General features: G+C 40.4%; 1 protein-coding gene across 1 annotated transcript; it reads left to right on the top strand.

Moving 5' to 3' along the window:
* The first annotated feature begins 8670 nt into the window (after nt 1–8670).
* LOC127629164 (Krueppel-like factor 4) lies at nt 8671–12393 on the top strand. Its single transcript, XM_052106269.1, has 5 exons — nt 8671–8944; nt 9074–9194; nt 9996–10767; nt 10913–11077; nt 11428–12393. Exons 1-5 carry the CDS (start codon nt 8940–8942, stop codon nt 11601–11603), a joined length of 1239 nt encoding a protein of 412 aa, XP_051962229.1. The 5' UTR covers nt 8671–8939; the 3' UTR covers nt 11604–12393.
* The last annotated feature ends 3899 nt before the right edge of the window (nt 12394–16292 follow it).

Genomic DNA, 16292 nt, shown 5'->3' on the forward strand with positions numbered 1-16292 from the left:
TTCAGTATCATAATGAACATCAGAATGTTTGAAACGCCCTAAAATGATGTCTACATCTGGCAAAGCATCAGCATCCAATGTAAACCACTTTTCAACAAATATTACGTCATTTAAGTTCCAACCTCAGACAATGTGTGGATGCAACCATCTGCCCCGACGTCAGATTTCGTCAGGGTAGAGTTGGGGGAATCCCAGAAAGTGTGTCTGTCTGTCTGTCTGTGGGACAGGGAGAGGTTTACATTAAGAGCTTACATCTCAAATTCACTTCCAGAGGCCCAGCGCTCCTTCATTTCCCTGAAAGTTGCACTCGTTTGCACATTATTTCATCACTCTGTTTCTCAGTAATCTGGAGCTGGTACAGAAATTGTCTGAGCTCAGCAATTAGGCCGTAATCAGACAGACCCTCGTCGTACACGAAAACCAACAACCGCACAAATCACGCCTCAACATCTCTGTGATTTTTGGATTACTCATTGAGTGATTATGTTGTTTGGGGAATTTTTCTGTTGTGAAATATTTACCCTTCAAACCGTTGAGTGTGAGCTTTAAAAAATAAATGTTTGAGATTTCAATAAAGTGAATTTTTCATGTTAAACAGGAGAACGAGTACAGAAAAATATAATGTCCACTGAAAACCCCTAAAGGAGTTTAACTTCACTGTGGCTGCCCGGGACCCCAGCTACAGGAAAACGGCTCCACTCTGACCCAAAACCACAGAAATGTTACATGCACAGAGCAAGATTACCAAAGCCATGACGTCCGCTCATGAGTAAGTGTCATGTTTACGAAGAGCAGAGGAGGAGCATTTGAGAGTGCATTGGGACATGGCTTTTTCTGTTCTTGCACGTTATGTCCATGCAAAGATAGAAATAAGACACTTTGTTTTGACCAACATAAAGATGGATTTGTTGAATATGAACTATAATATGGCTAAATTAAATCTCACCTTTGATTGCTCTTGAAGACCAGACATCTGACCTCTACAGTACAGACAACGAAAAGTCCCAAAAGTCCACATTTTAGAATGATAGTGAAGTCATCAAAACTATGAAATAATGGGGGCCTGGGTAGCTCAGTGGTACAGACGCTGACCATCACACCTGGAGTCGTGCGTTTGAATCCAGGGCATGGTGAGTGACTCCAGTCAGGTCTCCTTAGCAACCATATTGGCCCGGATAGGGAGGGTAGAGTCACATGGGGTAACCTCCTCGTGGTCGCTATAATGTGGCTTGTTCTCGGTGGGGGCGCATGGTGAGTTGGATGGCATGAAGCCTCTCCAAGTCGCGTGATAAGATGTGCGGGTTGACGATCCCAGACACGGACGGATTAAGGCGAGTCACTACGCCACCACGAGGACTTAAAAGCGAATTGGGAATTGTGCATTCCAAATTGGGTGAAAAAGGAAATAACAAAAAATGGGTCATTACTTGCAACTCGACCAGAGATCCTCAGCTCAACATTTTGTTTTTGAAAATTTTAGGGCAGAAAAAGAAAAAATTAGTACAAGTACAGTATTGAGTTTCATCTCCTTTGGTGTTTGGACCCCTAATGATGTTGCAGAGTGTTACAGATGTACATTTCTGAACTCTAAAAGCTTTTGGTTTTGCTCAAACTGAAGAGCCATGTGTCACATGTTCTTAACAATAGTGTATTTTTTATAGTTTTTTATGTGAATAAATAAAAGGTATATTTCTAGTTTGAACATGATTTGTACTTCTGACCTTTGTTTTAGGAAAAATAAATACTAGATTCATACCATATGACATAAATTTGGTTTTCAAGCATTGAAAATGAGTCACATGGATGTAACATGGAGCCACTTTGAGAGCCCCATATCTCTGGGATTGAACTATATGGAGCTTTAAAAATAAATATACAAAAAGGAGAGTTTGTTTTGAAGCAGAATGTAAAAGGATATTAAGATATCTTTAATACTTCTGGAGTTATAGGCACTCCAACTTTGGAAAAACAATGTAAAAAAGTGTTTTTTCCCATTTTTGGACTCTCACTATTGGCATATAATGCATCAAGAGCTGCTGAAGTCAATTTATTTTAGTAATAAATGTACCAATCTCTGTGTACAAATAAAACCATGATGCTGACACCTTTCTAAGGGATTTTTTAACCTGTAATTTTGTTCCAAACGGATCATTTTGACCCCCCTCCACAAAATAATGGATTACTACTAATGGCAAATAAATAATTTGGCTTTCATCATTATTTATGTTTATCTTTCTTCAGAAAGGGTAGTCACATAAAACATTTCAGCAGGGGAAGTTTATACAATTTGGTTGATTTGACATGATATAACCCAAAGAAATAATTTGAATTATGTGGAATTATTAAGAAATGGCAAACAGGTCAAAACTTTAAATTCTTCAATGTAGATAACCTTTGTCTAGAATAGTCCTGAAGGTGTTCCCATGTATGTTGGACAATTGTTGTCTGCTTTTCCTTCACTATCACACATCTATTTAAAATAAATGAATACAAAAATGTAGATTTGTAAAGAAATTCATACATAGACACAATTTATATTTGAGTTCAAAACTAATTTCAAGCCGTTAAGGATAAACCTTTAGATCATCAGGTTTTAAAGATCATTACAAACAAGTTCAGTCAAGTGTGTCCAAACGTTTGACTGATCCTGAATAAACCACATGTTCAGTCTAATGGATCTTGTGTAAGAGTGCAATGCATTGTGTTCCCAGCTTTTTAGAGGTTTCTAATCCTGGTTGGGTCTGGTGACATCACCCCGGTCCAGTCTGCCCATATGCCCCCGCACAAACACACATAAACACACGCACTTCCTCTCTTGCCCATCGGCTCCATTCACTGTCTGAAGTGAGGTCTGCCTGAATCTCACCCTGAAGGGGTTAAATGAGCAGCAAGCCTTGATCTCCCCCGCTCTCTTTCCCTATGTCGTATTTCTCTGACTGGGCCACTGCATCATGTGACCAGGAAGTGTGGCTCCTATCCATTTCCTCTTCTGGCTGAAGGGGAACATTGTTACAGAGTGGGCGGCGCTGGACTGCTCTTACACGCCAAGTTAAAAATAACCAGCATATTTAAGGCCGAGGAGGAATCCCTTCAAACTCAGAGGCAGCACAGACTGCCTCTCGACAGGAGCTTGCGCTCGCTCGCTCTCCTCCCTGATTTTTTCCCACTTTAGTTGCCAGATTAGATGGGTTGATGATGCAACTGCTGGTTCAGTCCATCCAAACTCGGTGTATGCTCAGGATTCTCTATGAATGGGGGGATTCCAAAAGCATATCTCATATAGCCCACCTGTTCTCTTTAGATAATGGGTAACAAAGTGATTCTGGATATGAAAAGTATCTCTCATAAAATTGTACTTTCTTTTCATAAGAAAGTATAAAAATGTATACTGAGTTGCCATTGATCTGTGTCCTGACAAGCCCAAGCACTCTTGGAAACCTGTCTAATGGTCCTGATTTATTTTTCTGTTTCTCTTTGAACACCGTTTCTCTTGGCCCTGAGCTGCATTCTTTTAAAGCTACCATAAAAACAATAGCATTCACAATCCTCAAAATATTCAACATGAGCAGATCCCCAATTTGTAATGGCCAATTCCCAATGTGCTCCAAGTCCTCGTGGTGGCGTAGTGACTCGCCTCAATCCGGGTGGTGGAGGACGAATCTCAGTTGCCTCCGTGTCTGAGACCGTCAATCTGCGCATCTTATCGCGTGGCTTGTTGAGGGCGTTCCCACGGAGACGTAGTGCGTCCCACATGCCCCACTGAGAGCGAGAACCATATTATAGCAACCACGATGAGGTTACCCCATGATACTCTACCTTCCCTAGCAACCAGGCCAATTTGGTGGCTTAGGAGACCTGACTGGAGTAACTCAGCACTCCCCATTGAGAGCGAGAACCACTAATCACCACCACGAGGAGGTTACCCCATGTGATTCTACCTTCCCTAGCAACCAGGCCAATTTGGTTGCTTAGGAGACCTGGCTGGAGTCACTCAGCATGCCCTGGATTCAAACTCACGACTCCAGGTGTGATAGTCAACATCTTTACTTGCTGAGCTACCCAGGCCTGAGCAGTTCAACAGCTTTAAAAGAATTACACCTGGTCTTTAGTCAGTGTTGTAGTCGAGACCACTTCATCCAAGTCAGAGTCAAAACTGAGACCAAAACAGGACAAGTCTGAGACAAGACTCATACACAGCGGATAGAAATAAGGGAAACACGTCAAGATCGCTGATATTGTCAGATACGTCGGAGCTCTCATGGTATATTTTTTGAAGGGACTCAACTGGTCTCTGGGAAAAAACAGATTCTACACTTGTTCCAGTCCAAATCAAGACCAAGTCCAAATGCTCCTAAGTTCACGACAAGACCAAGACCATAAAAATATGGTCTTGAGACCGGTACTACAACACTGCCTTTAGTTGCAGAGATATTTATGTTCCCAGATCTTAAAGAAATAAGTTTTCACATCTAGTTACCTAGTGTATAGGATTAGGCCAATCACACAGGGATTCACCTGAACCAGAGGTCCCTGGCTCAAAATGATGTTTTTGAAACCCATGTATATTTGACCTAGTGAAAGCCATACATAAATGATGATGAAATCCAAAATATGAAATGTCATAGATCAATATTTATTGACTAATCAATTATTATTTTCACAGATTCATTTGAAGCCAAACAACAAAAAATAACCTTAGAAAGCCAGCATTATACTTTTACACAGAGATATGTAGGTCTATTACTAAAATCAGTTGACTTCAGCACCTCATGTTGCATTAGGCCTATATACCAAGGGTGTGTCCAAATATTGGACCATTTTGGGACCATCCAACCAAGTTTGTCATGTCTATGATTTACGTCTCTGAAAAGTGAATCATCATCATCGTTTATGTTTATCCTTTTTTCAAAAATAAAAACTTTTAATGAAATTTGGTTGATTTGAGATAGAATGCAAAACTAAAACACACATGTAAAGGGGTAATGTGATAAAATAAACCCCAACAATGTGATAGAGATGGAACATAAGGTTTCGTTCATGAAGGTTTTTCTTTTTCCTATTTGTGACACAGCTAAAAAAACATATAAATAAATGGACATTAATATTGATTTAAATTGAAATTACATATGTGTGCACAGCACTAAGTGATACAAGTGACAAAAAAATATATAATTGACTTAAGAATGCCGGTGATCATGATTGACCACGATGCATCAAGTATCCCAAGATCCGTGTTATAATAGAGAATAGACAGTTTTATTCTCTATTATAACAAGGATCTTGGGATACTTAATGCATCGTATTGAACATACATTGAACATACCTACATTTAAGAACAGAATCAGAAATAGAAGCATGAATAAGTAGAAAGAAAATGAGTGTTTATGAGAGATAGATGGCACAAATATGAATCCCAAGTCAAGTCAAGTCAAGTCAAGTCCAGAGCTGACATGGAGTTTTGCTGATGCAAGATTTGACAAGGTCTGAGGGGGAAAATAAACAAGAGTTCCTAAATTGTCTCACCACATCTGGAGCAAAAAACACAGAATCTAGACCAGGATAATCCATGATTTACACTCACTTATCCAGATTAAACAGAGGAAGGTGGCGTTTGAAATCTGTGTTTCTTCTGGTAGTAATTGCTCATCCCCCTATTATAATTTGACACCCTCACTAATAATAAAAACATAGAGAAATAGTATTCTGGAAGTCAATCTTTATACTCCACATTTGCAAATGAACCAAAGCATTCAAAAGGGGGAAATCACCTGCTTATTTAAATATCTAATTTGCATCCTGAATCCTGGATACAGTCTGTGGAGTCCCACAGGTACAGTGCAGCGAGTCTGCATTAAACCGAATCACATCCAAAAGATAACATCACTCAGACGCTTGAATAATAGTGTTTTAGTGACATCCCAAAAACATCCTAGCTTGTGATGACATACACCACGCAAAGCGTGACATTTGCACAACACTGAGGAAAAGCGCTAACATGACCATCACTAGCATGAACAATATAACATTACCTCACGTCCTTCAGACAGTGTTTCATCACCTTCTTATTTGTTGTGCTTTAGAAACTGTGATGCATTTTCTTTTACCGAGATAGAGAAATTATATCACACCTTTGCAAATAAATGTAAATAAACGCCAACTGAGGCACTGAAACCCATACGTGCAATACAGCAAGATCATTTTTATCTTAGCTATATTAATCATGAAATATAATGAACACACTTGCAAGCAGACTACAAGTTCATTGTGACACTGTTTGAGAACATGTGTATGTGTGTTGAAGGAGCTACTGTACATTCAGTGTATTCTGCGGCTAAATGGCAGACCTACTGTTGACAGAGCCAAACGAACAAGATCCTGATATAACAGGATGGTCTCAGAGCTTGTGTTTGCTCTCCATACAAAGGCGACTGTAGACACTGCAGAGTCAAATCCTTTGATATAGAAAATTGTTTATGCTCAGCAAAGACGGTTTAGCAGCCTCTTAACTTAATGGCTCATCACAACACAAAAACTATTTACACTGTTGCTTGATTTAGGGCTACTGAAGTAAAACATTCTACCAACTTGCATTGGCAACATTACTTACAAATGATATCAAAGACACTAAATATCAAAAGGAGGAGCGAGTGGGAGCGACGGCCACAAAAATCATCTCATAGCGCTTACACTCACAATGAGTGAATGAAAGCTTGTTTTTAAGATTTACACAGTTTCATAATAAATGTCCATCAAATTGAAGTGTGTAATCTTTAACCAAATTCAATTAATAAAAATGTAAATAATTGTTTCATTAAAGGGACAGTACACCCAAAAATGACAATTCAATTCATCATTTACTCACCCTCATGCCATCCCAGATGTGTGTGACTTTCTTTCTTCTGCTGAACACATATTAGGATTTTTAGAAGAATATTTCAGCTCTGTTGGTTCATACAATGCAAGTGAATGGGTGCCAAAATGTTTAGACTCTAAAAATCACAAAGTCAAGTGATCAAATGAGAAAGTGATCAAGTGAGAAAGTGATCAATATGTGCTTTTAAGTCCCTAGAAATTCTTCTCACTGCCCAGTAGGGGGCGATATCCATGAAGAATATGGATTACTTTTATGCTGATTTACGTGATTTTTGGATCTTCAAAATGTTGACACCCATTCACTTGCAATGTATGGACCAAAAGGGCTGAGAAATTCTTTTAAAAATCTTCAATTGAGTTAATTCATGCGACTGAGTAAATGATGAGAGAATTTTCATTTTTGGGTGAACTATCCCTTTAACAAAAATGTAAATGCATACATCTTAAAAATATTTTTTGAGGGGTCTGTGCATCTCAGCGAGTACTGACGCTGACTACCAGCCCTGGAATTCGTGAGTTTGAATCCAGGGCATGCTGAGTGATTCTAGCCAGGTCTCCTTAGCAACCAAATTGGCCCGGTTGCTAGGGAGGGTAGAGTCACATGGGGTAACCTCCTCGTGGTCGCTATAATGTGGTTCTCGCTCTCAGTGGGGCGTGCTGAGTGACTCCAGTCAGGTCTCCTTAGCAACCAAATTGGGCCGGTTGCTAGGGAGGGTAGAGTCACATGGGGTAACCTCCTTGTGGTCGCTATAATGTGGTTCTCGCTCTCGGTGGGGCGTGTGGTGAGTTGTGTGTGGATACTGCGGAGAATAGCGTGAAGCCTCCAAGTGTGCTACGTCTCCACGGTAACGCGCTCAACAAGTCACGCGATAAGATGCGCGGATTGACTGTCTCAGACGAAACTGAGATTCCCGGATTGAGGCGAGTCACTACAACACCAAAAGGACTTAGAACACATTGGGTATTGGGCGTTCCAGATTGGGGAGAAAAAGGGAGATTATATATATATATTTATTTATTTTCCTCTCAAACTTCCAAAATTTGCCCTTTAATTCAGCCAACAAAAAGTGCACGTACAATTACATGGAGATATCACCACACTAAACTTTAGTGCAGCTGCTGACTATAGATTGCTTGATAGAATACAGGATTATTGTATTTTGGATTTTAAAATAATTGTCAAAAAGTAACAAAAAGCCCATTCAACATGGACAACTGACAGGCAATGAATGAATGAATGAATGAATGAATGGTTAGGCTTTTCATCCAAAGAAATCCTAATCACTTATGGCAGCTATTATCCTGTGCATTATCGCATAAAATGATTAGTAATAACTACAGACACACCTCATATGTCTGAGGGAGCAGCACAACAGTGTTCAGACTCATCACGCACGCACACACGCAGGCACGCACGCACGCACGCACGCACGTCGAGGCGTCTAGTTTACTAGATTTACTGAAAAAGCAAACTAGATGAGTGTTGAACCACCACTACTACACTATGTGAGGCTTTGATATACATTTAAAAAAAAAAAACCCAAGATCGTCATTATTCACCAAAGCTTTTCTAACTTGGCTCTGTTGATCTCGGTTGCTAACACGCACATGTTTGTGTTGAGACAAAATATCGGCTCACTGCCAGATTTTTTTCCCCCTCGTCGATGACGTCACTGCGTGTGTGTGTGTGTGTGTGTTTTCTCTCTCTTTTTTTCCCCCCGGTTGCCGCGCAACGACAGAGGCGTGTCCGGGATTTAAGTACTAGGAGAGGAAATCCCTGCGCGCATCTGACGAATCATTCCCGTCCAGACACCGGAGAGCTCGCAGATCTCGAATGGCAGCCGAGGCAGTAAGAGACACATAGGGAATCCCCGAGCGTCTCCGCAACGATACCGACCCGGTTCATCCACTGTGCTGGTTTCAATGCACGTTTTCATCGGCATGGCACGGAGACGCGTTTGAGGCGCTCTTCGGACCGGACCGTCGGTGCTGCGGATCGCCAGCAGCAATAAAGACTATAATAAAGACAGGATTTAATTTTTGCGTTCTGGACGTGTTTCCCACTCATGAGGTGCGTTTTGCACTTGGAGGGTTCAGAGTTTTAGGACCTTTTTTGGATGTGTCGTAATAAGGAGTTATAGTTTCACAGACCAACGTGACTAGGAATATAAATATATATAAATTGTTTTTTTTATTGCAGGCAGCCACCAAGTGAGTTTGACAGTATGGCACTGAGCAGCACGCTTTTGCCCTCGATATCCACTTTTGCGAGCGGAGCTGATGTGAAGCACAAGGCCATGATGGGACCTGGAACCAGTTTAGTGAGTATCAAACAGGTGCTGGACACCGATCCGCCTCTCGTCCCGTTTAACGAGCACATTCACACGGTACTACCAAGTGAGACTCCTGTAGCAGCACTACCGCGCCACGGGCGTGAACCGGTCGGATGGCGCTGTGGAATACCTCAAACAGTTCAGTGCATGTACAGATATTAAATTAAACATATTTAGCTTCTTGTCAGTGTGAATTCTGTTTCATTCACCATAATTGGAAACACAAAAACAATGCTATGTTTAAATAAATAATAGTTGCAGAAGTTATACGGTATCTTAAAATAATTCTGGTATAGATTATAACTAGGACAAGGTCCCATTTTGTCAAGGTCCCTGTAATAAGTATGACTTACAGTGCACTTATTACAGGGACAATCCCCCCGGAGCAACCTGGAGTTAAGTGTCTTACTCAAGGACACAATGGTGGTGACTGTGGGGATCGAACCAGCAACCTCCTGATTACCAGTTATGTGCTTTAGGTGTAGTGGTAATTATTGATAGCTGATGGCAAAAACACATTTGCCAAAAATATTTAATAAACAAATGCACAAGGAGCGGAGAATGTGTAACGCTTTGTGATTGATGGGCATTTCAAATCTGCGTGTGCACATTCTGTGCAGGCAAGACATTGGCATTGCTAGTGCCATGCTTTACCAGCTGAGCTACAGGAACTCAAATATGTATCATGCATGAAGCCTCCTTTAATTTAAGCTATCATTTGATAGACATGTCTGACACTTACCTTGTCCTTTTCCTTTCCTCTCTATGTCTGTGTTTGTTCTGTATAAGAGATGGAAGGAGGAGATGTCTCAATTGAAACGCCCCTGCATGCCTACAGGTGGGACCGGCACTGACCTGGACGTCCCCTTAGCAATGGCCAAGATGGAGCCGGAGGAGCTGGATCTGTTGGACTATGACTTCATCCTGTCAAACAGCATGCTGCAGCAGCAACAGCAACAGGCCTCCATGGCCAGCAGCTCCAGAACTCTTCCCCCCTCCCCTACGTCCTACACCTACCAGATGCCCTCTCCTCAGGGCCCAGAGACCAATATGCTGTACAACATCCCGGATATCAGTGACGTATCTCCCTCTGGAGGTTTTGTCGCTGAACTGATGAGGCCAGAGCTGGACCCTGCTTACCTCCAGCACACGAGCCTCCACGGCAAATTTGTGGTGAAGACCACCATGGACATGACAGACTATAGCCAAGTGGTTAGCGTTAGTATGGCAGGCTCCATCTCGGACACTTCCTCTCTGCCATTTTCGTGTGTTAAAATAAAGCAGGAATGTCCCAGCACCTGCACCATTGCCCGGCCCATGGACATCCACCTGGGGGTGAACTCACGGCCCGCAGGGAGTCAGAGACCCCTGCTGGACACTCACGGTTTCCCACCGGGGCGAGGAGCCATAGGGCCCAGCCGCTCTTCCACTTCCTCTCTGTCTCCGGACGAGCATCCTCAGGCGCTAGGACCCCCTCCACTGCCCCTGGCCCAGGGATACCACCCCTCCCCAGGTTATTCCGGCTTCCCGCAGCCTCCTGCACAGTCCCTGCAGTACCAAGGTCAGTCACAGCACAGAGCTGGTATTCTTTATAAGTCACATATATATAATGTTTTTCATTTTGTTTGAGTTATCTTTCCTTTAAAGTGACTTTAGATTTGTGGCTGACTTACTGACCTCACGGTCGGTTCTTTACTCTCCGGCAGAGCTGATTTCTCCAGCCGAGTGTTTGCCAGAAGAGTCCAAGCCCAAGCGGGGTCGACGGACCTGGCCGAGGAAGCGGATAGCCACACACACATGCGATTACGCAGGCTGTGGCAAAACCTACACCAAGAGCTCGCACCTCAAAGCCCACCACAGAACCCACACAGGTCAGTGAGGGGGCCTTCTTTTTCCATGACGCTAACATGCCCTAGCACACTGCTAATGCCAAGCATGTCGTGTGTGTGTGTGACTTGAGTCTTATAAGAGAGATGCAGTGGGAGAACAGTTGGCAGGTGGTTTATCGACTATTCAAACAGCAGGTTGATACTGATCCCTGCTGAAATAAAACCACAAGCCTGACTTCCGCTTCTATTCAGCAAACAATAGGATGAGCAATAATTGAACTGTTGTCTGTCTCTCTTCAACGGCTCTCTCTAATGTGACCAAAGTGTGTTTAATTGTTGTTGTTAGGACCTCAGGGTGAATCGCTAACTGTTGTGTGTATTTGCGTGTTTAGGAGAAAAGCCGTATCACTGTGACTGGGAAGGATGTGGCTGGAAATTTGCCCGTTCCGACGAGCTCACGAGGCACTACAGGAAGCACACGGGGCATCGGCCCTTTCAGTGCCAGAAATGCGACAGAGCCTTCTCGCGGTCCGACCACCTCGCACTGCACATGAAACGGCACCTATAACCAAAACTTGGAAGAGCCAAAAGAGAAGATACTAGTGGACTAGTGACCCAAGCGTTGCCTTCGAAAAAGAGCGCCTGTGCCGTCCACAGCTTCAGGGTTGGGACTTTTCAGTTTTTTCTTTTTACCTGTTACGTCACGTTGTCTTCCAACGTGCCGGTGATCCAAGAGGCCATGTCCATGTCCTGCACACTGGGATGTTACTGGAACGTGCATCTACTTACCGACAAGACTTGGTGATGCCGAGTGCCAAACTAAAGACTGGAAATATATGAATATCAGGGATATATGGAACAATTACGAGAACATGTGTATTAAAACAGAACAACCGTGGCCTTAAATCGACCTACATTCCATCACTCACCTCTCAAACACTGATCCATCTCAATCTAAAGTCATTAATTTCAGGTACAGAGTAATTTATAAGTGTGGTGTGGAGTATAGTCAGGTGTTTTCAGTAATGTACCAAAGATAAAAGTGGATTTTAATAAAAGCCTGTAAGTCTTTGTGGTTGTAAACCTCACACGGGACGGGGCGACCACATGACCTCTCTTTGGTGATGGCAATCTAAACTGCACTGTGGTTGCAATAATTTTGATATGTAAAACACTCATATTTTTATATAAGAAACCAACAAACGACTCTGAACAATGTTTTTGTTTATAGTCAGATTAATGTAATATAATCTTACATTTTGTACATTTGTAAATACTCCTTTCATTCATGTTTTTGTATTTTATTAATGCAATCCAGTGTAAACCATCAAATAAAATGTATTTGAGATTTGAGCGTCTCCTGAATAACGTGTCATTCCAACAGTTGTTCTTCTCGCCTGCATGATTTGCAACATGTCGAAACGTTTGCACGGATTGTGGTGCATTCAAACACAATCAGGTTTTTCCAGCCTTCCCATTTTAAGTGGTTAATTACCGTTCTGTCAAGCAGCAGGTGGCGATTACTGACTAAATTATTCATCTTATTCATTCCTCTTATATGAATTGGTGTCAGTCTGAATTTTACTTTCCCTAAATGTATTAAGTGCTTGAATATACGACTGTCCCAGACCACGTTGAAGAATTTAAGAATCATTTATTTGTAGTTTTATACAAATAAATCAAAGGAAAAACGAATTATAACGCTCAGCTTTTACCACTAGTTTAACAGCTGATCTATGACATTTATGACTATAACTTAATGGAGCAATAGGAATAAAACTCTTTTAAAACTGAATTACTTCAACCATGCAAACACAAATGAGACTTTACTACCCCACCAAAAACATGGAGTTCCTCTTGTATGAGAGAACAACAGACTAATGAACTTTGCAATCTGTCTGTCTGCTTGGCAGAGAGACATCAACAACGAGCTGTGCATTAAAGTGGCGTGGTTTTTATTTTACAGTAAGAGATGCCAAATGTGCTCGTTAAACAGTCACTGGTGTGCCGTTTAATTTGTTAAGAGCCACTCTTTACCTTTCATAAGAATATAAAATTACAAAAGTGAAGATATAATAACTTCTACTTTATCAGTGGGAGCTGATGACACTGTCTTGTGTTTTGTAACTTATATATATATATAAAACCAGGAATTAATTTCATTAAAACTGGCCAAGAATATAATTACCACAAAGTAATTTTAGAAAATATTGTTTTTTTATTATTATTATTATTATTATTATTATTATTAACAATTTATCTAAAGGTCATTTGTAAAATAAAATATTTTAAGATGTTACTTATGTACTTCTACAGCAAACAAAAATATGAGTTATATTATTATATATTATTATACAATGTTTTACTTAAAGCTGAAGTGATTTCTGAGACACTGGCGCCACCGAATGGAATTGCAAAAATAAACAATGTTTTCAAAACAGCTTTCCGAACACGCCCCTCGTCTGCTGTTGTTAGTCCCGCCCCCATCTCACGCCATTGGTTGAGTAACGTTGTTGAGGCGAGTCGCTCTAAACAACACGCGTCAACCTGCTTGTTAGTAACTGCGGTCAACAGCGACCTCTGGAGGATATCATCGACCTTACAGGATAAAGGCTGTTGACGGGGAACATTTCATCTAAGAAAAATAGTCATTTAAATGGTTGGTTAATTCTCAAAAACAAACAAAAAAAACCTTTACGACTTAAAAAATATTGGAATATTAATTTTGGGTCAGTTCTTTTTTTTTTTTTCATCCTTAAAAGCCGAAGGGTACATTTTGTTTTTAACATATTCACAAAAATGTTATTCATTATATTATTATTTATGATTTAATTTTGTTTCACGAATGAAGCAAGTGTCTTAAAACCAGTGACAAATTAAAAAAAAATCTAAGTTGCTGTCAATAGTGTCACAAGACATACACCATAAGACTAAATCAATACATTTCAATTATATATATATATACACACACAGTTAAAGTCAGAGGTTTACATACACATTAGCCAAATACATTTAAACAAATTTTCTCACAATTCCTGACATATAATTGTTGAAAACATTCCCTGTGTTTGGTCAGTTCGGATCACGACTTTATTTTATGAATGTGAAATGTCAGAATAATAGCAGAGAGAATGATTTATTTGTATTATTGCCTTTAAATTGTGTAACTTGGGTCAAATGTCCCATTCCTCCAGACAGAACTGGTGTAACTGGTTTGTAGGACTCCTTAATCACGCACGCTTTTGCAGTTCAGATTGAGGTCATGACTTTGTTATGCCGCTCCAATATCTTGACTTTGTTGTCCTTAAGCCATTTGTCACAACTCTGGAGGTGTGCTTGGGGTCATTGTCCATTTGGAAGACCCATTTGTGACGAGCTTTAACTTCCTGTCTGATGTCTTGAGATGTCTGGTCCAATCCTTCCTTACAAACAGGAGTTTTTCAGTCAATATAGGCCAATTCTCCTCTGAGTCTGTTCCTTTGACTTGCGGGGTCCCGCAAGGTTCTACTCTAGGGTCCCATACTGTTCTCACTCTATGTGCTACCACTTGGTTCTATTTTTAATAAACATGACATATCAAACCACGCTTATGCTGACGACACACAAATGTATCTTCCATTGAGTAAAAAGAGCCGTTTAGACACCTTGGTAGCTTAGTGGATGTTAAAGCATGGATGTCTTTAAAAAAATAAATACGTTTAAATGAGTGTAAAACAGAGATTGTAGTATTTGCTTCTTCTAACATCAAGAGTCCTTTTGGACAGTCCAATAAAACTTGATAGACAAGTTAACCAGGTTGTTAGTTAAAGTCTAGGGGCAATCGGGCATTTGCAGCAGCAGCTCACAAATTTTGGAACAGCCTACGAAGTCAAATTAGAACTGCCCCCAATGCCTATTTTTAAATCTAAACTAAAAACATTTTTATTTGATTTGGCCTAATATTTATGACGTGATGCTTCACTGTATTTGCTCTGTTTTTGTATTATGTGCGACTTTGTGCTGATTGTATCTGATGGTTATTGTTTTATTGTACAGCACATTGGTCAATGGTTGTTGTTTTTAATAGTGCTCTATAAATAATAAATTGATTGAGATGTTGCTTCAATATATCCACAGAATTTTCCATTCTTTGTGATGCCATCTATTTTCTTCCTTGCTGAGCCTTTCAGGTGATGTCCATATAGGACTGGTTTTGCTGTGGATCTAGATACTCGTCCACCTGTTTCCTCCAGCATCTTCACAAGGTCCTTTGCTGTTGTTCTGGGATTGATTTGCACTTTTCACACAAACTACGTTCATCTCTAGGAGACAGAATGCGTCTCCTTCCTGAGCGGTGTGATGACTGTGTGGTCACATGGTGTTTATACTTGTGTACTATTGTTTGTACTGATGAACGTGGCACCTTCAGGTGTTTGGAAATTGCTCCCAAGGATGAATCAGACTTGTGGAGGTCTACAAATGTTTTTCTGAGGTCTTCTGCTTACTATTAATATTCCCATGATGTCAATCAAAGAGGCACTGAGTTTAAAGGTAGGCCTTAAAATAAATCCACAGGTACACCTCCAATTCAGTACTCCTATCAGAAGCTAATATGCTAATGGCTTGACATGATTTTCTGGAATTTTCCAAGCTGCTTAAAGGCAGATACTTCTGACCCACTGGAATTGTGATAGTCAATTAAAAGTGACACATTCGGTCTGTGAACAACTGTTGGAAAATGACTTGTTTCATGCACAAACTGGACAGTTTGTTTATATAAAGTATGTGCATTGATTAAAAAAAATTGTTTGAATGACTTCAACTTAATGCTTGACTAGAGGAGAAAAAAAATGGCTAAAAATAAATAAACACAAATAACAAAGTTATAAAGGGGACAAGTTTTTTTTTTTTTTTAAACAAATTAAAATATGTTTAATAAATCTGTAAACCAAAAAGTCAAACCATTTCATTTTATTATCTTGATGACGAGCATTCACATATATGAAATCAAGTAACTAAAGATAAAAAATAATAATTATGATTTATTGGTTTACTTTTAATTCCAAGAAAACAACGAATGCGTATAAGAAACATTGTTTAAGCGGATCAGCAAAACCTGTATTTTACAGTACTGTAAACTAATTTCAACATGAATAGCGGTTTAAATCCACTTCACGTTAAATTGTATTTTGAATCATTAACCGTTAAACGCTCACGCGAATGCCGGGGAACACGACTAACCACGTTTAAAAATATATAACTAGTTTCGTTTCTCCTG

This window comes from Xyrauchen texanus, chromosome 35 (genome assembly GCF_025860055.1).
Source record: "Xyrauchen texanus isolate HMW12.3.18 chromosome 35, RBS_HiC_50CHRs, whole genome shotgun sequence".
NCBI classification, from domain to species: domain Eukaryota; kingdom Metazoa; phylum Chordata; class Actinopteri; order Cypriniformes; family Catostomidae; genus Xyrauchen; species Xyrauchen texanus.

Coding starts and splice junctions, on each gene's coding strand:
- LOC127629164 (XM_052106269.1), top strand. Junction 9,195..9,995: donor TGGGACCTGGAACCAGTTTA/GTGAGTATCAAA, acceptor GTTCTGTATAAG/AGATGGAAGGAGGAGATGTC. Junction 11,078..11,427: donor CCACCACAGAACCCACACAG/GTCAGTGAGGGG, acceptor TTGCGTGTTTAG/GAGAAAAGCCGTATCACTGT.